This window comes from Symphodus melops, assembly GCF_947650265.1.
Source record: "Symphodus melops genome assembly, chromosome: 3".
In the NCBI taxonomy this organism is placed as follows: Eukaryota; Metazoa; Chordata; class Actinopteri; order Labriformes; family Labridae; genus Symphodus; species Symphodus melops.
In genome coordinates, this window is record NC_136693.1 from 11,303,776 (window position 1) to 11,326,799 (window position 23,024).

Here is a 23,024-nt window from a genome sequence, read left to right on the forward strand (position 1 = left end):
AAAACCGCCACCATTTCAAGTGGCACATGTTTCAGTAGCACAGCTATTATTTTCTACAAGTCATTTCTACTGGTTCAATCCACTGCAGATGTTTTGTGGGGACTATAAAGACATTACTGTCTTGCATGATCTCATTACAGTTAGTTTCTTTCAATATATACAAACTTGTGTCCATTTTTAATTTATTTATTTTAATGAAATAAAAATACATAATTACTAATTTGTTGTTGCTTTTAATCTTCCCAGATGTTAATTCTTCATCACGTAATATGGAAAAAATTTAATTTAAAATGTCACTCACCAACACATGGAGACAGCTTTATGTTTTGTGCTGTAACATATTGGTTTTTAGGTTTATGGAATTCAAAAGGTCAAACTAAAAGAAGAATGAGAGGATAGATAGGATCATATGATAATTGTTGACAGTCCCTTCCTCCAATCAAGCATGGAGGAGGGGGAGGCCTTTGGTCATAAGGACATGGTGCCATCTAGAGGGAGGACTTCATGGTGTCTTCACCGTTTTAAGGATAAGGTGATGAAATCTCGGCTACAGGCCTGTAATGTAAACGTCCATGAAAAACAAGAAATACACAAGAGGTTTTTGCATCCATCATTTAATAAATGATCAAATGTGGACCAATTATTTCATCAAAACATAATGTAAAAAACAACAACAACACTTTCCTCTAGTATAAGTCTATAAAACTGCATTCATCAAACCTTTTGTAACTACTTTATGCTCCCTGGAAACATGACAGTTTGATCCATTTGAATACATATACAGTAGATACATCCATACATAAGAGATTATATATATATATATATACGAAACGAAATCTTTCTGGAGAAGTTTATTTGATGATTATGTTTAAGTATAGACTTGACATTCATTCAATAAAAACCAAGACTTTAAAAGTGTTCTCTGCAGATTATTTTTTCGTAGTCTGTAAAATATACGTCATCAAGCCACTAAATGTTAGATATATACAGTCATGAAACACTTTCAGAGTAGGTTGGAGCTTTCACACAGATATCTATTAGATTAGAGAACTTAAACTTGAGTTGCTAACGGCATTAAAACCTTGTACAGTTTGGTCTGACTAAGTGAAATGTTCACTTGTAAGAAAAAAGCGAGCCATTCTACGACTCTACTTCTTGCGGTAATGGGAACCCACTACCATGTAGCTGTCAGGTGAGGTGTTCAGACTGGGCGGCTTCACTTTGTTCCTGCAGACTCTGACCTCAGATCGCCCACCTGCTGCTCCTCCCCTGCAGGGGTCGTGTTTGTGCAAGTAACTGATGAAGGTCTCCCAGCCCCCGCCTACACGCACCATAACATGACGCTCGTTCAGCATCTGCACACAAACAGTACAGTCAAGTTAAGGAAGCCTAGAAATAAAGCATGCATGTATTTTATGGTTGAGGTATGGCAGGGATGTTTATGAATTCTCAATTATATGAAAAGCAGCTTCCCTTACCCCCTCTACACACACACACACACACACACACACACACACACGCACCAATCTAATATTTACAAGCTTCTCCAGCATTTGTAGGTCTGGCTATGAAAGGCAAATGATCTCCCGGATAGCTTTGTCAAAATCTCATTAAACCAAATGAAACAACACCTTGTGGTACCAGCTGAGCACACACACACACACACACACACACACACACACACACACACACACACACACAGAGGAATAATACACATTTTAGCATTAACACATACACACAGTGACGCACAATGGCACACCCACACAGATCGGCAAAACAAAACACCTAATAAACAGTTTATTTTAAATCATTAACTCGTCATAGTGGGGCTATGTGCTTATTTGCAGGGGTCATTTCTGTCTGAATCAACACATCCTTCACTGAAGCCCTCCAATGGCTGCCATGGCAACAACAACCACAATATAAATCCTGGCTGAGAAAAAAAAATGAAAGGAGAAATAGAGATGAGTTCAGCCCTCAGAACTCCCAGCAGACATTAAAATTCCCAGGAGGCCTTGCAAAGCCATCCGTTGTCCTGTCAGCACCAGCCCCGCCCCCTCTTGCCTTATCGCCAAAAAACCCTTCATTACGAAGCCATTAAGGATGTGATAATACAAGCAGATACCGTCTTTTTTAATGTGGGGAGGTGTGGGTCACATGTGTGGGATGAGATAATCAATGGCACATGCACAGACACAAGCACACATAGGCAGGTTTACACACAGCCAGCGAGAGAGGGAAAGCCCAGACATGGTTTGCCTCAGCTGTCATGCTGCAGATTAAAATGTCGAGGCTGACAGAGGTCAAGTCTGACATCCTCAGCACCAAAAATCTTTTTTCTAGAGAAATAGAGTACAATTAAGTCCAGCAACAATGGACAGTTTAAGTACATTGTGTATATTGGGGTGTATACTAGTTATATTTTTGAGTCCTTGTTGACCCCTGTATATTTCCACTTTATCACTTGCTAACTATATTTTATTTTCTCTAGAAAGGGCTGCTTTAACAAATGAATTTACCTCTTGGTTATCGATAACATCCATCTTATCTTGCCTTATTTATCCACCATTTAACATTTTTATGAACACATTTTACATATTTATTTGATGAAAGCATGTTCTCCGTTTATTTTTTATGCCATGCTTACAGTGTTAATAATAAATTATATTCTGCTTTTTTCCAGTTTGACTTCAAACACATCTAATATGGTGATTATACTTCTATTTTGTCACATCCTATGACATCCTATTTATTCTGAAGCAGGGACATCCAGTGTGCTACAAACCAACACACCAAACTGATGATTCCACATACTAAACATCTCTTTTTGTTCTGTACTCTTCAATACAAGTCCTCATTGTCAGGCAGACTGCTTTATTTCTGTCTCTACACCCCCTGGTCTCTCTATGTACAAAGTGTGCTATGTCTGGAGCACATAAACCAGCGTCTAGATTCCCCTGTGTCCTCCCTGGCAGCTCCATTGATTCCATCTTTTCCTTCCTGCTGAAAGATGCATGAGCATACTCTGTTAGGGATGAGGTGTCATTTAAACACCTGCCAGTAGGAGGCAGGCTTTAGCCACATCCACTGCTTTTCATGTTAGTTGGGAGTGTAGTCAGTCCGGCTTAATTTACAGTACAGAGTCAGACTGAGGAGCACTACAGTGTATGAGCTGATGCATGAACATTTTACCCTGGTGTGGGTTCTGTTTCTTTACAAAGCATTTCTGTTTTAGACAACAAACTGATAAGGCTGTAGGCAATCAAATGCACCTACAGTGGTAAATGATCTTATTTTTCCTGTTTTATTTGTTTTGATTTTGGACAGTATAGATGATTGAGGTGAATAGTTGTAAATGAGGAGATTGCTTTGGAAATGCTAGCTGCAAGACAATAATGCATGCTGGTGAAGCAGTGCATCACTTTTGTCCAACATAATATCTACTATCATACAGCGTTTTGTCATTCACAGGGTTAATATTTATATAGTGAGATGAATCATTTGGGCTTCTTGTTATATTTCTCTGAAACTCTTGGATGACATGCTCTAAGAAATTGAATGGTGTAGACATATTTTTTCCAGACATTAAATCCTTTACACCTTGTTAAGCTGCTGGCTTCAGCGCCACCAGCAGGTTCATACATTCAGAATGCCACGATATCAGCAGCAGAGATCATATTCATGTCCAGATGTAAAGGAGCAAGCTGGAAAATTATCTCAAGTCACAAAAAATACTTGCAAACCTAAAAATGTGCATTGCAATCCTGCTTATAATATCTGCCCAGTGCCAATTAGCATAACTTAACATGTGTTCACCTAACGAAGACAGGGAGAGATATAAACATTATAAACTAAAGAGAATTAACGTGTTAGAATTATTATCATTCTTCTAATTTTCCCAGTTTTCTGTTTTTTTGAAGGTCTTGGTTGCTAACAGAACAAAAAGCTCGGAGCTTCTCTGGAGTCAATATTTTGTTTAAAGACATTTGAAAAAGACAAAATGCTTGCTGGAGTGTCTGCCAAAAGTTTTTTTTTTTTTTTTTTTCATAACCCCTATCTTGGTGCTGATTTTGCTCAGGTAACACTCACTTTCAAAAGAAGCTGCTTTCATTTTTTTTTTTTTTACAGGCTCATCTTTCATACAGAAAGCATCATGAACACAGCATTAATGCAACTTGATATTGTGAGGTGTTTGAATGTCTTTTCCTTCCATTCACACGGTCAGACAGTGTCCCTGCCACAAAGCTGGAGGAGAGCCTAATTGGAAATAGAGAAGAAAGAAAAGCCGTCCTCTTTTTTAACACCAAAGAATGGCAGAGCACTCCAAGGCCGATGTGATTGAATACCCTCCAGAGGGAATGGGGGGGGGGGGGGGGGGGGTTTACATGAGAGGAGGGGCGGTCATGCTCAGTCGCTCATTAACAAGCCGACTGATTAAACCCCCGCACTAATGACTCTGTCTCAGTAATCAATACTATCTGCTCTTTAAAAAGGTCTGTACACACTGAATGGCATGCTCTCCTAGGAGCTGCACAGGGTTATCATGTTATATGGTAATTGAGGATTACAGCACGTTTCCCTGCACACGTGTAGGTAGCTATGTGCTTTAAGGTAATGGATGGAGTCAGGGTCAACGGGCGGCAGCTCCCTGTTCATACAGAAAGGACTGAATAGGGGAGGTGGCAGTGCAAGTCTAAAAACTAGTAATTACGACTTAACAGTGACAAATGGATTTATGTTGAGGAATTGTCTCTGCAAGGTTGTCTGGGTAAGACGAGCAAAAAAAAAAAAGGTTAACGGTCAAGAAAGTGAAAAAAACAAATACTTTTTCTCTTTCTGCACTTCATTGTCTTAAGAATATGCCTGACAAGAGTTCAAACTATTTACACAATAAAAAAATGCTGTTATGTCTCATGTGCAACAACATTCCATGACCTAATAACATTGAATGTGCATTAATATGTTAATCAGCAATAATGTAAAAAAAACATATAGACTAAACAAGATGCACTGTTTCATTACTACTCTAATTGTTTTATGACTGTTATATAAGTGTGTGTGTGGTTGAAAACATGTGGTCATGTATAAAATATTAATAAAGTTTAGGTGATGCACAACACATTTTTGCAATGACAATAAAGGTATACTTTATCTTTTCTGTCTCGTGACTGAACATGACTTAACCACCAGCTTTGGTTATTTCATCTTTATTGCTTTTCTTTGATCTGCTTTTCAAACGTGTGTGCCTGCCTGATTGACAGGGCTGTTGCAGAGAGACAGCTGTTCTGTGCCTGCAGGCGAGTATAAGGCCAGTAAAAATATGTTTCTGTCAGCACTTCAGAATGTAGCTGCAATTTTTCTGTAAGCAAGCTGGGAGTGACAACTGATGGATTTCCCATTTAGAGAGTGGATGGGCAATACAATTAAAAAACTATAAATGGAGTTTAACAAGTTCCAGATTCAATGCATTTTTTTAAATACTTCTTACAATATGCATTAAATCTTCTGAACACTGACGCTGTTATTATATTCATTTGTATGGATAGAAAACCTTCTTGTGTTCAAACCCTTCCAACATAAGTGCACTAGGACTCCCGAGTGGGCTGCCATTTGAATTGCACACCACGGTCTTATCTACAAAATCGCGCTGAAAGAGACGTGTTTCTCCCTCAGGTTCGAACTCTTTCCTAAAGGTCTATGTACTGAATAAAATCATTGTCAGCCCGAGCGTATCCTGACCATTGGTTGCCAAGCAACCCTGCCTCCCAGAAGGCCATTCTCAAGCCTTTGTACAGACGCACACGGGTGGTGCACGACTCCGGGAGGCTGAAAGGCTCGTACGTCTCCGTTGCAAATGATTGTAAACCAGTCCCTCTGACACTCTGCACTTGTTGCTGATTCAGCCGTTGATTAATAACCCGACTGCCTTCACACCTCGGATTTTATCATGTGTTGCCTTCAATGATGCATCTTCATTAGGTCATTAGATTTGGTTGATAAATTACATGTTTTGTATCTGTAGCTTTCATTTGTTCTGTTTCACTACCAGAAAATGAGCTTTATGATCATTAAACCAGAGGAAAGAGCGGGCCGGATAGGGTTGCCTCAACCACTCACCCGTATATACAGAACTTTGTCTCCAACACGATAGCAGCCTTTAGGTTGCTTCTGAACAAGGAACCTGGTGGGACAGCTGCAGGGGGGATTCTCAATAATATTCCTTACCTGGACAGAGGGAGAGAAAATCCAGGTTAAACATAAAACATACACTTTTAAAATCTGTAAGATCAAATACATTCAATTTGAGTCATAGTAAAATACACACAATATCATCCAAAATGTTGGGGGTTCCGTTACTCCTCCAGCTCTTAGATTTGTTGGAGGAGCGAGGAGTCTTGGTTGCAGGTGGGGAGGCGATGGGGATTTTAGCAGCTGGAGTGTGATGGTTCAGTGTTTGGACTGGTAAGGGTACTGACGGTGAAGTCGGAACAGATGTGTTGTTGGTGCAGGATAAAGAGAACAAAGGTGTTTGTGTTGAGGCTGTGGTTCTACACGGGTTAGAGGGCAGAGGAGGGGGTAAACATGGAGGTGCTGGGTTTGTTGTGGCTGATGGAAGATCAGACGCGATGCAGGCAAGTGGGGTTTCAGACACACAGGTTGTGCTGGGAGTGAGGGGCGCAGGTGGAGGAGGAGGAGGAGGAGGAGAAGAAGGAGGAGACGGGGTTTGTGGAAGGGATGACTGTGACGGTGAATACAATGATGTAGGAGGAAAAAAGGAGAAGGGCAGAGGGGATGATGGAGATAGACACCCAGCCTCCTCCCTTTCTATCTCTCTTTCCAACTTCACCAACCCTGGAGGCTCAATTCCATATCTGAAAGAGAGGTTTAAAAAATATATATAAAGCAAATCAGAAGGAGGGTGAAAAATTAATAAACCCCCCCCCCAAAAAAAAAAAGTGAATCAAATTGCTGAAGTATGTAGAGTCTTAATTTACTGGACACACATAAAAAACAGAAATAGGAAAGTACAGATTAATGTTTTAAACAGTTTGATAAAACCAATGGATGAAGGGTTTTAATAACAGGCTTAAAGTAGTGAAAAGAAGTAAAACATGTTGTCAAAGTAATGGGCAAATGGTTGAAATAGTTATCTAAAAAGAATGAGTAAACAGCTAATATAAGTAGCTATAAAAAAAGGAAGATATCGTGCATCCTTTATAAGTTATAAAGAAGACTGCTAGCTTAGGGTGCTAAAAGTTATACATGTTTACATCATGAGCTAACAGTCATGTTGAAAAGCATAGGTCAGTAAATAATGGTCATGTGGATAAACACTCAAATTAGTTATCTTTAGAAAAAATCTTCAATAACTTAACTAAATGCTGTTTATTTAATTCAATTCAAAACTTTTAACTTGCAAGACACTGAGGTTTCCCTCACTTACAGTGATGTCGAGCTCGTGCGTAGAAGAGGAGATACAAAGATCAGCGAGTAGAAAAGAAGAAAAAGGGTGCATATGCATACAATGAGGAGCTTAAAAGTGACCAAAAAATGGTCAAAAGAAGTACATAAGGTAAATTGCAATAAAGCTAATTGCTATCTTGTTAGGTTTAGGGTTACCTGGCTGCAATCCGTCCCAGCTCCATCAGGCACAGGCACACCTCCCGAGGCTGCTTGTGGAGGACTTCAAACAGAACAAGTAATATACAAAGAGGGTGGAGGGGCAGAAATAAAGACGTTACTCATCTGTAAATAAAGATGCTTCTTGAGATACAGCGGCCAAAAGTCTAAACAGAAAGGGCACTTCATTGTGCATCTCTGTTTTCAAAGCTATGCAAGACTTCCTGTGGGCTCTGCATGTGCAGGTGAGGGCATGAGGGCAAGAAGCAAAATCACCCTCATACCTTCACTGCTCTTATAATGCATGAAAAAGAGAGTAAGTGTACTCAATTTGTATCAGAAAGAACACAAAAAAACAGTACTTGCTCAGTACCAAACGCTGTTCGTTTTACCATGCATGAAAATAAATCAAGTTTGATTTCATTCACCTGTATTTGACATCCACCATCACATCATGTCTGCAGCAGGAAGAGGAGAAGATAGAAAGAAAAAAAGAACTGTCATTTCTGTCTTCATGTCAGTGAGGCAGAAAGCTGAAGCGTGTCAGTATGTGAAGTGAGTTCACTCTCCCCATCTCTCAATTAGTGAAAGTGAAGAAGATTAGTCTGCCTGTGTGGATTTACCTGCCCATTATCATTCTCATGCAAAAGCTTTCTTGTGTAGACATGCCTGAGTTAGAAGTGCAAATCAAACAAAGTGTACTTTTAATGATTGCATACATTGTTAGCATGTTGATTTACCTTCACACTAGCATTCAGGGGTGTGCGTTAGAAATAATACAGAGAGTCTCAAACATCTTTAGATTCCCGGACAATTAAGCATCTTGAAATTACAATTTTCCATATTTCCTTTTGTGTTTTTCTTTTAACTGATACATGTTAATGTTTTTCGGGGAGAAGCTTTCAGTTAAAACAACTATTTTTTTTATTTCTTTTTTGTATTGGGCCATGCTAATAAAAAAGGATATACAATTTTTTATTGTGAAATAAAAAAAAGATGCAAAATGTAATTTCTCTGGACAAAAAAAGACACATAATGGCGAGTTTTACTGATTTCATATATTCAAACATAGCTAGAGGGTGTAAAGGCTTGTCACCAACACGACAGCGATAAAGAGACTGAGGAGGAATGGAAAGACTGAAGAGGAAATATAAGGGACATGATGTTCTCATACAGACAACTGTCTGAAAAAGAATGTGTCATGACTTGTTTTTTTTAGTTAGACCTCATAAGGACAAGCTTGCAAAAAATGTAATGACTTTAATAACACTGTAAAAGAGAGGCTTTATATGTTCACAAAAGATCTTTATTTGTCAAAAGAAAGGAGAGTGTTTTTTTTTTACTCCATATTATGTAAAATGTAATCTCCACTCTTAACTCACCCAAATCCTCTGACTCAAAGAGATAAGCTTCATCAACGCCGATCTTTCGACACCAGTAGAGAAAGTTGGCGACATTGTCTCGGGCGAAAAACGATCCTGAGGTTGCATCGGCTCGCCAGTGGATCACTCTCCTCATGAAGGGCTATGATTGTTTTCAACACACAAAAATACAAATATCGGGATTGAGATTGAAGTGGAAACATTACTGAAAATATCAATGTGTTCACCTTTTTTAAATTGTATCTTAAATCTGTAAACATATATACTTGGTTTGTTTGTTTGTTAAAAGCCCATCTAGGGACAAGAGTTAAAAACTAGCAATAGCTATAAACTCTCTGTGCAGCACATGATAAATTGCATTGTCCCTATTTAATAAATAAATGAAATGATTTGTTCATGGTAATATTGTACCTTTGCTATAACAGCATGTGAAGAAAAAGGGGAGACTTCTTCTTGCTCGCATCTTAAATAGAATATTTTGTGTGTAAAACCAATCAGGTGCACCATCTTCGTCTAGGTAAGGCTACCTTATCCGAAACATGAACATACATGGACAATGTCTGAATGCACCATCATATACTGACATTGCAAACTTCAGTCCAGATCCAATTTGGCATCGCATTGAGTTACATAAAAAAAGAAAACTGGCATGAAAAATGCCATGGTTGTGTTTTTTTGTGTGACTGTTCTAATCCTTTCTTTAGTATGTCTGTGAGTGTTTGTGTGCATGGCTTTGTGGCACCTTGCCATTGTTGGTGTGGACCATTTGCTCCTGAAGCAGCTGTGCCAGCTGACAGAGGAAAACGCCGTTATCCAACCTCTCCATCAGACTGTCGGCTGTGAGGGCCACACCTGAACACATAAACACCGAATCATGTACAGTTATTCATAGTTACTACGACAAACTTCTTTCTTTTTTTTTTTATATTCATGAACAAAGAAGTAGATCTTTTTAATGCTTATTTTAGATGTTATCTTAAAACACAATCAAGCAATCAAAAATAACACTCAAATAGCTTTTCCAGAATAAGTAAGAACAGATTGTTAAGGTGAGGAAAGAATAATACAGATTAGGAATGTAAAGCATAAGGTAAAATTACAAAGAAACAGCATTTTTTACACTAAAATATTTTGATTTTAGAGAGCACTGGCAGCTTACTTCCAGTTAGATTTTCCAAGCAATGTTTCATATTTGCAGATATCACAATAGATCCACATTGCCGTACTACTGTTTGTCGTCATCTTGAAACAGAAAACCGTGTTTTATATGTTGATAATCATTTACATTCCTACAGAAGTGTTTGTCACTTCACCTCCAGACATCTTTCAACATGTTGCAGCAAGCACAGAGCGTTGTACAAAGCAGTAAAGTCGAAAACGACATTGCTTTCCCTGGAGTTCCAGCCGCCGCTCTCCTCACAGAGAGGTATTTCAAGGATTTGAGATAATAAGTAGGTTAATGTGGCTCCGTGTTTAATGTGACAGCAGCTTTTTGCCTCTTTTCATAAAACGAAAGCCTCTGTGTATCAGGGGCTTCTCAGCTATCAGTGTTTACTCATCTGTAGATAATTGGGAGAAATAACAGCCTGAAGTGAGTTTTGATGTTGTAGATACACCTTAAATCTGCGTTTGGTCAATGAGGAAAACTTTTCTCACCCATGAGTGTGTTGAGCCAGAAGGCCAGGTCTTCTTTCATGGGCAGCAGGCTGGCGTCATGGCGGTTTGGCAGCCACTGGTTGTACTCCTGAGGACTGGCGAGGCCGGGCCCAGAGTGTCTGTACTTTTGACTTAGAAGACAAGTCATCCCCAACCCGGTCGAGATCCTTGGGCTCAGAGAACCGTCGAGGCTGGGGTTCATCTCTCCCACCTCGCTGTTCATGCTTCAGATCTGACAGGTCTTTGATGGACTGTGGAGGACAAAATAGTAAATGTTTTATTTAGCACTTTCAGTGTTTTTATTAATGATCACTCCATAGAAATGCACAATGAAGCTGTAAATACTTAATGTAATACTTATTATAGGGGTCACCAATTGAAGTTCACCAAACAATCGACTTTACTGAAGTCATTCATTAAAGGGAAAAGTTTTCTCTTTCTTTTTTCAGACATGTGCCCTTACTGAGCTGTGATGGAGAACCGTCAAACAAAAACGGGATATTCTACATCGGCTTAAGATTGTTTTTAGAAAGACGCTGATACGTGATTTTTTTGAGTCTGACCTAAAAAAAACGTAAAGCTATCCTTCAATTCATGTTGAAGCTTAAAGGTTTTTTCTAAGCAATGAGTGTAAACACTAGGATTTCTCGCACAGGTACAACAATAACAATACATGTTGAAACTAACTGGGCACACCGGCATGATTATACTCCTGACAGTACACACAATCATTGATCAAAGGAATTAAAGTCACTGACTGCAGCTTTAATAACATGCAGTGCTACAGCCCGGGGCCCGTCTCCTGGTGCCGCTACATGGCTCATTTGTGCTGTTCCCGGAGCAGCCTCCATCATAAAGCTCAGCCCCATGTAGAGACATGCTCCGACTGCCAGCAACACTGCTGTTAATCAGCTGGAATTAAGACAACATCACATGCAGGCGGGTCACTGGGCCTGCTGAGTAAAACACAGTGAACTGGTTTTTCTCAGATGACTGACTATAAAGTGTCCTTATAAAGTAACAAGACGATGGGAGTCAGCATGAAATCAGAGCTGGGTAAAAACACGGCAAAGTTGAGCATTGTTGTTTCAGATGAGTGTATCAGGGAAATCATGTTGAAGAGAAAGATTCACGACTTTAAGAATTTATCATGGCCAAATCCCTGTACGGAGGATTACAACAATGTACCTGGATTACAACAGTCTGGAAGCTTAACATGAAAGCAAGTAGTTCATCTTTGGATACAACTGAATATGGTGCCTCTGTCCCAAAGAAATCTTCAGAGCATGTGTACATGCACATAATTAGTTTTGCTAATGCTATGTCTTCTGGCATGACGTTTTTGTTGTGTTGCTAGTACCTTTTGCATTCCCTGACCATCCTCATTCAAATAAAAGAGTGTTCTGCTGATTATATACTGTCGCACTGATTACAGACTAAGAGTCTATAGCCATGCAAAAGTCTCTGTGAGGCTTTACGCACAAATTCTTCCATAGAAACAATGCTAACACGCTTATGTTTAGTAGGTAAAAGAAATATTTCTACCATCTTAGCATGTAAACATGCATACACGTACTTTTTTCTAAAGATTTAATTTGGCATTTTTGCCTTTATTATAGAGGGAGGAAGGTGGACAGAGGTGGAGATCAGGGAGAGGGACCTGCGGGAGAGGAGCTACGGGCCGGATGTGAGCCCGGGCCGCCCACATGGGGGCTGCAGCCCACACATACTTTTTAAGAAGGAAACAGAAGAACAGTGTGAGGCAGTGTTTTTAGTTGCACTGTTGGAAATATAAGCATTTGCAAATTAAAAGGTTGCCCTTTGGTGATAGATGTAAAGTAAACGACACAACTCAGCCTGCAAGAATTTCTGGATCAAAATCCAAAGCACACAATGAAAGCTGTTAACATATTTAACCCAAACTGGAATGACAAACTTTCTTAGAGAAACAGCAAAAGGGTCATGGAAGTCCTTATGATTCATCATCACAGGAAAATGTCTGTCCATTTCATGGATCTCCATTGAAATAGGTTCAGGAATCTAAGTCTTAGCAAAAAAAGAGAACAGGTAGACCTTACAGCCTCGTGCTGTTATCTTCAACAAATACTTTATCTTTTAAAGTTGAGCTAAAGCACACCTGGAGCGCAGATGTTTGGGACAGACAGACAGCATCACAGTTGGCTTTTTGAGCTCACTCAGTTGTGTACCACTTTTTTACACTATAGTACCTTGCTCCATGTTGCAGCTCAACATTACAAGCTCGACTATTCAAGCCATAATGCTGCACTACATCAACATAAAGTCACTGAGAAACCCCTCTTGGACAAGCTAAAGTAGGACAAATTCCATTTCCCATAAATGTATGTCAGTTCATTCTGGGAACAGGTTGTGTGAGATTTATTTTTTCTTTTTTCAAAGATGTTGTGGACTTTGACTGGACATGGTGAAAGGCTCCTTTGTAAACATATCAAGCAGACAAGGTATATGAAGAGGGGGCTGTCTGCCAAGGTTGACGTTGGTTTACAGGTTGACCAACGGGGCATGAGAGCCCCTGTCTCTAACAAAACATCCAGGTGCAATATTCACACCTCTGCTGCAGGATGGCTCTGCTGGGAAGGAAAGGCAAAGGTCACTTACTGGCCTCACTCTCAGACACTAGACGCCTTTATACTCCTGTGGAGCTGACGGTCATGTCTGTTAACGGACACACACATGCACACACAGCATTTTGCATGTATCACTTTTTCTATTCCACCTCATCTACTTAGCCAGACCTTGATACCTCCCGAAGTAAGATCTGCTTCCAAGGTACCTCACAGCCTTTATTCGTGTTTTCTCAATGAAAGGTATGTCACCACAGTATAACCTGCTGTTGGTGGAAAAACAACTAAAATTACACACCAGCATACCTGAAAAATGTGTGTAAAATGAGAGATCGGAGCTCAAGCACCGGCTTAAATACCTGAACATGTAACTGAACGGGTGTGAGATGACAGAGGAGGTGATTGATGAGTTTTGGTTGCATGTGGCCGTCAGCCCAGCGCTAACTCTGCTGCCTCCAGAGAATGAAACCAAAGCCCCTGCCTGGTAAACAAATAACTTCACAACTAGTTAACAGAATCCTGCTTCCTAACATGACAGGCACAGCTTTCATGTTCACTGTGGAGAAAGGATGAAAACTTCCATTGCAAGAATCCTCTCTTCAGACAGTATCATGTCACAGAAGCAGTATTCAGTCAAACTTGACTTTGCTGTTAATGTACAACCGGCAGGCTTTTTGCATTCATCTTCTGTCTTCGCTGTGTGTTAGGCGCCTACTTCAGGCGCTAATTTCTTCAAAGTTTACACAAAACATTGAGATTACATCCAGCAGCTCCAGCTTTGAGTCAATGATCTGCTGTCTCAGGTGTCAGTTGTGATTGTAGCAGCTCAGAAGATGTAATATAAAACTAGGGAATGAATAACAGGAATCCAACTGCATAGAAGAGATATATGTTTCAGCTATAGAGGTGCTCACCCATGGTTTTGCTTCAGCAGCCTCCAGTCTAAATAAACCTCATATCAACACAGGATGGAAGGTCTGTTGCCTGCTCTACCCTGAACACTGGAGGCTGTACTCCAGCTCACAGTAAAATGAACTTAAAAAAAAATGTTGGCACCACATTTTCAAAAACAATCTTCCACTGATTGTTCTAGTCTGAGGTAAATCAAATAATCAATCAGAACAGTGCTTTCATTGAGGGAGTTCAGTCTTAATATTTTGCAATGCAGGGTCAATCATCTCCACATTTTGGAGGCTTCATTTCTGCATTGATATTTTGAGTGTTTTAGTGATAACACATTCAACATGCACACAACACACATACATACTCACAAGGCAAAAAGTGACAAGATAGTCAGAAGCCAGATTTTTTTCTTGCTTTTCAGTCAGATTAGTTCAGTTTATGTGGTTGTGACATTAAATAAGAGTAAATGATTTGTCCCAATCTTATACAGACACATAGGCTATTGAGTTTTTGAATGTGCATAGGCCTACTCTTAACAAATTATCCTAAACTCTGGCACAACTGGGCCATAGAGATTATTTTACACATGAGTGTTAGCCTATCAGTATAAGGCTATGATAGGTATTCTGATGTACTTTCAATTATTGCAACATAATGAAAATGATTGTGGAAGCAGTGACATGTTTTATATTGGAGACACATTTCATCAGCTACAGCTTTGCATTCCTTACTTTCAAATTTATAAACAAGAGAGGGGAAAAAAGAAAAATAGGCTACAGCATACTCACACAGTCACCGCAGGGGGCTCTTTTTTAAATCCCTCTTTTTCAAAATAAAAGTTTCCTTAGTTGATTTTTTTTCCGATCGTGTTTTTTCCTTTCACAGTAGCGTTTACATCACTCACAGCCAGATGTTCACAGCCTTCAGCTTCTCCACATGTGAGCACACAACACTGTAACAAGGTGAGGCTGCCATCACTTTTAAAACGGACTCTTCTCCTGTACACGCCTGCAAGTTTGAGGTATCAAATTACAAGATGATCTACTAACTCTAAACTGGACACATCATTGCGGTTTTATTACTTATCAGTGTTTTTGTACGACACTATTTTGTAAACAAGTTAAAAGACCTACTGTTTTGTTAATAAATTATGATTACATTTCCAAAATAACGATTTAAATTTGGCCCAAGTTAGAAGAAGGCTCAAAGTTTGCCCTGTTTTGCAGGATGTCTATAGCTAGCGGGAAGTCAGTTTGATTTCCATGGCTCTCTCCAATGAAACGGCACGTTTTAATTTGTTCTCCAAGCAGCTTTGTTTGATATTTCTGCTTTTTTTTTTTTTTTTTTTTTTGCATTTTGTCAATGTAGATTATTGTTCTTCTTTTCAAGTTCAGTGAATTAAAAAAGGTGTCGACCTAAACATGGTATAAATGTGGTGGGAACAATAGTTTATGATAGAAACCTGTCAGCGTCCTGACATCTTTTTGCATTAGTGCCAGCTCACTTTTTAACCTCTTAACATCCCTTTGTGTTGGCAGTAAGATCATTGACACTGTATCTACAGCACTACCAGAATATACGAACAACAAGATGTGTCATGGGTTCCTTAAAGATATGATGTACAAAAACCACATGAGGTTCTCTCCCATTGTGTTATTGTAGAACTTATACACCAAATAGTGCAAAGGACAAAACGTTTAAATCCTGCAAGACCTTTTATTTAAGGCTGTGCAAACTAAAATCATACAATATCATAAGTTACCAGACCACATGTTTCTTATAATCATTACTTTATATGTCTTAATGGATTTATTTGAAATATCCTTAACCAATTGTGCCAGCTATAAACAGTTGATTGCGTTGTGTTTTGTTTGCAGATTTGGCCACCGGTTCAATCGATGTGTTCCCTCATTGTAACAGAAGATGACCCTCTTGCTTTATCAATACACATTAGCGGCTGTCTTCTTACACATTCGCACAGATTAACATTCAGCTGCCATTTTTGGTGTAAGTGCACAAGTGCATTACTCTTAAATCATTTGTGGATTTTTTTTAGATGCCTTTTAAAAATTCAAATTGTGATTTTTGAGGATGGGCTATAGTATTATTTTATTAAGAAACTTCAGAGTCGCACAAAGTGAAGCGAAACCTGCTCAAGGGCACATGATAGCTTGAAGGGGGCATGCTGATAACTTTTTAAAGACTTCGCTGTAAAACCTTTTAATAATGACTCATAAGCACCCACAGAGTAAATAAACAGTTACCCAGCATCTGGAAAACAGCTTGAACTGTGATAGAAAACCATAAAACAGAGTTTTTCTGGTAGGCTGGCCACTTTCATGTTGTCTCTTCTCAAAGGACCGCCAACTGTGACAGTAGGAGACAGGCTTGTTTTCAGGGAATCCAGTTCTTCTGAGCCTACCTATATCTACATACCCCCCAAATAGGCCCCGCCTCCGGCTCATTTTATACAGGTTTTCTTCATAAAAATGTTCTAATAATTATACGAATAGACTTCAGTCTGATTTGTCTCTACAAGGCCTTTAGATATATTTAAAATTAAAACGTATTTTTTATTTCCAATAACGTAATGACGATCAAGAAACGTAAGTTACGGCCGATATCCTTTGTTGCTTGTAGGATATGATTGGTAAAAAGTTTGATTGGCTTTTTGAAACTGCACTCATCAACAAACCTGTGGCAGGTTCTTGTCGACAACAACAGTGAAGTTGACCCCTTTAAATGCAAGCAGGCTAGCCCATGCGTCTCATAAGCTTTATAAGATATTTATCTGTAGAAACCAGGGGAAAATACGCCGCATTGAGGGTTTCAACAGATTGTTAATGTCAATAGCAATGAAAGAGGACGATAACTTAAAGGAATTACTATAATGTCAAACATGGAGGATCATGAGGACAACGAGGAGGAGCAGGAAGAAAAGGAAAATGTTTAAATTGTAAGTAAGACCCCCAAAAAAGCTTTCTCTGTCATATGAGGTTTGTCTCAGGGTATACTAACCTAAATATGACAGTCATTTAGCAGGAGTTGTGTTCTTTTATCACCATGAAGTAAAGTCTTTCAGTACTACTGTCGTTGCTGCTAACAGCTGAAGTATTTTGTAGTGTTTACCAGAATGTCACATTTTGTTTTTAGCATTTAAAACAAATTGTGACTCTATAATGGTGCTAAACAAAATATTCTGTGCCAGAGTTGTACTTTTGATGAAAACACCTGATATCTCCATCCTATACTTGTCAGATATATGTTGACATTATTTAACAGGAGGTGTGGTCTGGCAGTGAGAAAATGATTGAATTAAAAACAATGTGTCGGCTACATGATGAGGATCAGTGCGCACACATGACAGATGGCATCCAAGGTTGCCAAGACAACTGAACCCGAACACACATCCCTTTATCCCCATGCAGTGATGGAGGTGGTGGATTTTGGGGGGTGGGGGGGGGGGGGGGGGGGGTGTAGGGTGTAGGGTGGGGGTCGATAATTCAGCACGGGGCACCATGTGCTGTGTACCACTCAAATTGGTCCCCTGGGCCAAGAGGACCCGAGGCCGATCAGATGGGGACAGACTTATTAGAGACTCACAAGTGTTTTATCATTCTGTCAACGCTTAAAGCCGATCTCATTTTGAGGTGGCTTCCCCCTTGCCAGTGTAAGTAATGATTTGTTTTATGTATTTTGTTGGTGCTGCCATTGTTCCACTCCATGTGAACATCATACATTTTTTGATGGTTTTGGTGATTTTGGTTTGTTTTGAAAATTCTAAAGTAATTCTCGTTTATAAATCAAGAGACGCCTGTTTCCAAAAGCTGTAGCTGTGTGTGATGCCTGTGACTGAGGAATTGTCACCAGGGTTATCTGGATTTCATCAGATGTGGATATTTCCTAGAACGGGAACAAAAATATGCAGAGTTGTATTGTTGGACTGATTCCTTGATTATTCGCTGAGCTACTATTCTCTGACTTTATTTGTAAATACTCTATTCCGTCTCTGTTTTCCCGACTCAGAGGAACTCCTTTAAATCACTACATGATGTAAACTTAATGACCATTCCTTCACAGAATTAAACCAAGCCTTTCTTTGGGTGTCTATAGCTGTGAGGCATTCATATAAATGAACATTAAGTAATATGTCACCCAGTCCTGCACATGACAAATGGCTACTAGTTAATTTAGCTCAGGTTGGCAGACCAGGGGGTCAGTGGCTTCAGGGCAGACCTTTACTTTAATTAAACTACCTGCCACACTGAGCTTCTAAAATGTAATTCAGTCTGGAATCTGAGCCGTGTATTTACTCTATACGTTACCTTCCACTGTATTGGAGTAATATAAGATAGACACACCTTAAATCAGAATGTGCATTTTTCTTTATTTTCTGAATTTCACAATTTCTTGACATATCCCATTTGTTTCTGTGAAGTATTAACAAATAAACACCAGAGGGCAGCAAAGCTACTTAATTACAAGCCCTTGACGCTAGGCTAAAAAGGAAAAAGAGGAGCCATCTTTACTTTGAATGGAAAAGGGCGCAGCCATTGTGTGGCGCTTTCAGTGGGGGAAGAAGGAAAGAAAATACAAGTCCAACATTGTACAGGTCATACACTTCGTCCTAAAACTGCAAACAGGTGATGGAAACATGTTCAACCGGGGTACTTGTATCTAAAAGTGCTTTTTTTTTAGTACCTGTATCAATGTCCAACTCCATGGTTACCTGATAAAATCTTTTTGCACTTTCAAAAACATCAGTCAGTCATGGAGAGCCCTCGGCTCCACTGGCAGCAGCCCTGCTGTCATTCTTCTCTCTGTCACTTTGGCTCCAATCACTGAGATTTTAACAAGATTACTGCGAGCGAGTGGAAGCAATGGAGTAGCAGGGTAATACAATTATCAAGTGATGGAGTGCCTGAAACAGCTGTATTATCACTGGCCAGTCGCTTAACCCCTGTCAACACGTGAAGGATCACACCCTCAATCCCTGCCTAAGAGGAAACAAAGGCTTATCAGCATTTCTTTCGCACAACCACAAGTTTATGTTTTCATTCAGCATCATTTGCAAGCACAAGTAACAGATGACTGAAGTCTATCTTTGTGTCGACGTCTTTCTTTGATTGGCAGAAGGTTGCAGAATAAAAGAAGAAGCACATAATAAATGTGCTCTGCTGAAGGGAGAAGCTGAACCTTGAGTCACATCTGCGCACACACTCTACAAGTTCATTCTTTCAGCCCCAGCCTCACCGTCCTGCAGGCTCTCATTGTGACAACCACATTTCTCTCTTTTTGCCGTTTCCTTTTTTTTTTTTTTGCACAAGTATCCCAGTCTCCATAGCAACTCATCTCACATTTGGAAACATGGACAAAAGACAGAGGAGGGGGTGAAAAAAAAGGAGAAATAGGCAAGGACATGGATTATACACGTAGACGCACATGAATCAATAGACCGCATGTACATGACAGAGAACTCTCGCACGCAGGCAGACAGCAGCCGAGGCAAACAAGCGTCACTACTGAACCTGAGACGTTCCCCATAGGAGACCATGTTTATCGGAGACGATTTGGATTTAGATTTTCTGATATTATGAAACTATTGTTCTGTCTGTGTAAAGCTTAAAACATTCCTTAACTGTCGTTGTATTATTCGATCAAAGACAAGCCTGATCATGTCTGAGAAACGTGTGAGCGTCACGATGATGCGTCTCTGTTTGCCGTTTGCAGACTTGTCATGTTATTCGAAGTTATTTCATAAAAATGCGTTAGATTCTGTGCCTGTGCCTTTAAGAGAAGCAAAACATTGAGATAAATTCCCCCATCAAGTGAGAATGGTAGCTCCCTTAGACTGGTAATGTCAGTATCTGCTGCTGTTCAAACAACAAAATGATCTGTAATCCTCGTCTCCAGTCCATGCTGTGTATGTAGATGGAAGACCTGCAGTGGATGAGCACACATTCAGTCAGAACAACAGTCATTTCTGATGCAACTGCTGTACTTTCAAAACGTCACGTAGATCGTGAAATATCTTCCATACAGTGTGAGATTTCATCTCTCTGGTTTGTTTAAAAAAAAATCAGCCCAAAGAAATGTGTGTTTCCATTGCATCATTTTTACCTCATTAGTTTGACAGCATTAAAACATCAGCTCAACACAATGCAAGACACTTTCCTTTGTCTTCCTCATCCTGATCGAAACCTCCATTACCCACAATCCAACTTGGCGAGTGGGTGAAGGCTCCTCAATCCACTTTTATAACTCGCCACCTGATTGAAATCTCAGTCTTCAGCTTCGACTCACACTTAGTCAGTCAGCAGAAGTCCAGAGCAGAGTTCAGAAGCCAAAAAGAAGCTTTTCATCCCTCTGGATTAGAACTATATATGCTCAACAAATATCTTATTTGTACTGTAAAAATGAATGTAATCAAATTCAAGTAGTTAAAACTGTGTGTAGTTTATTTCCACCACTGCTCGAGTGGAGTTGTTGACCTTGACTGTCTTGTTGATCTCCTGCTTGTGTGTTGTTTTTTCTGTGCTTGCAACAGGACAAAGAATTGGGTTTTGCCGTGGTTTAAAACCTCCTCTCAGGAGTCTGGCTGCTGAGTGTCTGTTTGAGCAGAAGGGAGAAAGACTTGACAGATGGACAGCGAGAGCGAGGGAATGAAGAGAAAGCTGGCCCCTCTGTGGAGCAGACGATTGACAGATTCACTGGCTGTGTGTCTGGTGAGGCAGCGGTCAGTGCTGTGTGAAGGGAACACGGTTAAGATGAGCTCGTTGCGTTTGGTCAGGAGTGTGTGTACGCAGAGGAAAGGCTGAAAAAGAAGCTGTGTTTGATACGTCCATCATGGCAGCTCAGTGTCTGAGTTTGACTTGATAGAGGTGTGTAGTGTTCTGCAGGTTAAGGCCTGTCAGTGTGTGTTCGTGTTGCATTTACGTACTTGTTCTCAAAAAAAAAAAAAAAAACAACTTTTATCGATGATGGAGTGTGTGACCAGTGTGTGTGTGTGACTCATCTTGTATATCATTCAGATGTGGAGTCTCTGCAGTGCCTGAGTCACCATGCAGCAGTGGCAGTGAGGGGCGAGTGAGCACTGGAGAGAGAGAGAGAGAGAGAAAAGAGGAAAAAAAGGGCAGATAACATAAGAAGCCTATAGGATGAAAGAAAGATCATGACATTATCTTGTGTGTTTTGTCTTTTATCTGAGTCTTTTATGCAGCCTTCACTTCAGTCTGTCACATGTGTTATCTTGTTCTATGGTTGATAGTTTCTCAATCTGGAGATCACAGGAGATGTTGCCTTTAAAGCTGTTTTTAGAGTCATGACAGTCTGCTCTGAACAACATTGTACAATGTTGTAAATGTTGATGCTGAAAAATTATAGTTTAAAGTAGCGATCGTTCATTTATTTGAACTTATTTCAGAGGGTTGGGTCGTATTCCTGATTTTGTGATGTAATAAAGGCAAATGAGAGTTCAGGTCACAGTCTTTCTTGACATGCTTTATATGACTCAATTAATTCTATGGTCAACTCAAAACAAAGCAACTCTTTTAATTCAGTTCAACAATTAAAACAAAAAACATTTAAAGCGATCAGTTCTGGGTGGATTTTTTATTTTTAAATTTTTTTTTATCATTTCTGACATAAAACCTCCGGGAGTTGTAGCCTTAGCTCTATTTTCCCGTCAAATATCAAGCTGCTCATTTTCCCATCATCTCTGCAAAAGCAAATGTCAGAGGCAGCGTCTCCTGTGTGTTTTTTCCCCACTTGTTTATTGTCTGTCCCTTCTCTCTCTCTCTCTCTCTCTCTCTCTCTCTCTCTTTCTCTCTCGCATTCGCTCGTCCTGAGGTGTCGCCTCTCACAGGCTCAGTCCTTAAAGGTGCCGTGCATCAATATTTTATCACTGCGATGACACAAAGCAAAACCCATTAGCTGAATGCAAATAATTGCTGTTAAGTTCTCATTAAAAATGGCTGCAGGATAACACTGGGCACTTTTTTTTTCAATGGAGTAGTGTTGTCGTTTGGTTGCTGCTGTAGTTTTGGGGGGTAATTGCATTCAATTGCAGCGCAGTTTCTATTCCTAATGGGTAAATTGCAGGTTGTTAACGGGGGTTTGGTTGTTTGCCCTTCTTACCGGCAATTACTGCAAACAGTTCGAAAACGAGATAATAAAGTGCCCACTTAAAAGATTGAGATTGTTTAACACGTGTTATTGTCAGGGCTGTTAATGCGTAACAGAAACAGAGATTGTAGGAAAGGGATTCATCATGGTTATCATGGCGGCGAGGAGTGGCTGCTGAACCGTCTCTTTAGACCTGGAACAAAAGAGCAGACCCTGATAGTGTCCTCCTCATGTTATCCCCCCTGTTAGAGACCTCTTTATCAGATGTGTCACATCACTGTGTGTCTAATGAAATCAGATGGACAAGTATGGGAGACAGCATGAAATCAATAACGCAACAAAGGAAGCATGTTTTTTTTTTTTTTTTTTGGTCTGTGAAGCCCTTTGTTCACTAGTGTTAGAAAGTGTTCAGTTTTCCTCTTTTAATTCAAATACCAACCAGCCATTAGACTGCTATCAAAGATGGAGGAAGTTATATTTCAAAGGCTTGTATATACACACAACACATTGCTTATACCTTGTTGGACCTTGCTATTAAATGTTGCTTACGCTCCCATTAAACATGAACACCCTCCCCCCCCATCTCTCACTTTTTAATGAGATTTGGAGTGTGTGTGTCACCCCACTGTGAAGCCATTGGTGACAGGCAGAAGGACAAAGGGAGGCCTGATGCTTGGGTTTTGGGATATACCCCCCCTTCCAACCACACACACACACACACACACACACACACACA

General features: G+C 39.9%; 1 protein-coding gene across 1 annotated transcript; it reads right to left on the bottom strand.

The window, feature by feature from the left end:
* Positions 1 to 834: 834 nt before the first annotated feature.
* On the bottom strand, positions 835 to 10,881 carry gas2b (growth arrest-specific 2b; the record flags this gene model as incomplete). Its single annotated transcript, XM_079339702.1, has 7 exons — positions 835 to 1,355; positions 6,118 to 6,225; positions 6,326 to 6,872; positions 7,621 to 7,684; positions 9,003 to 9,144; positions 9,745 to 9,854; positions 10,659 to 10,881. 7 exons carry the CDS (start codon positions 10,879 to 10,881, stop codon positions 1,149 to 1,151), a joined length of 1,401 nt encoding a protein of 466 aa, XP_079195828.1. The 3' UTR covers positions 835 to 1,148.
* Between the last annotated feature and the right edge of the window lie 12,143 nt (positions 10,882 to 23,024).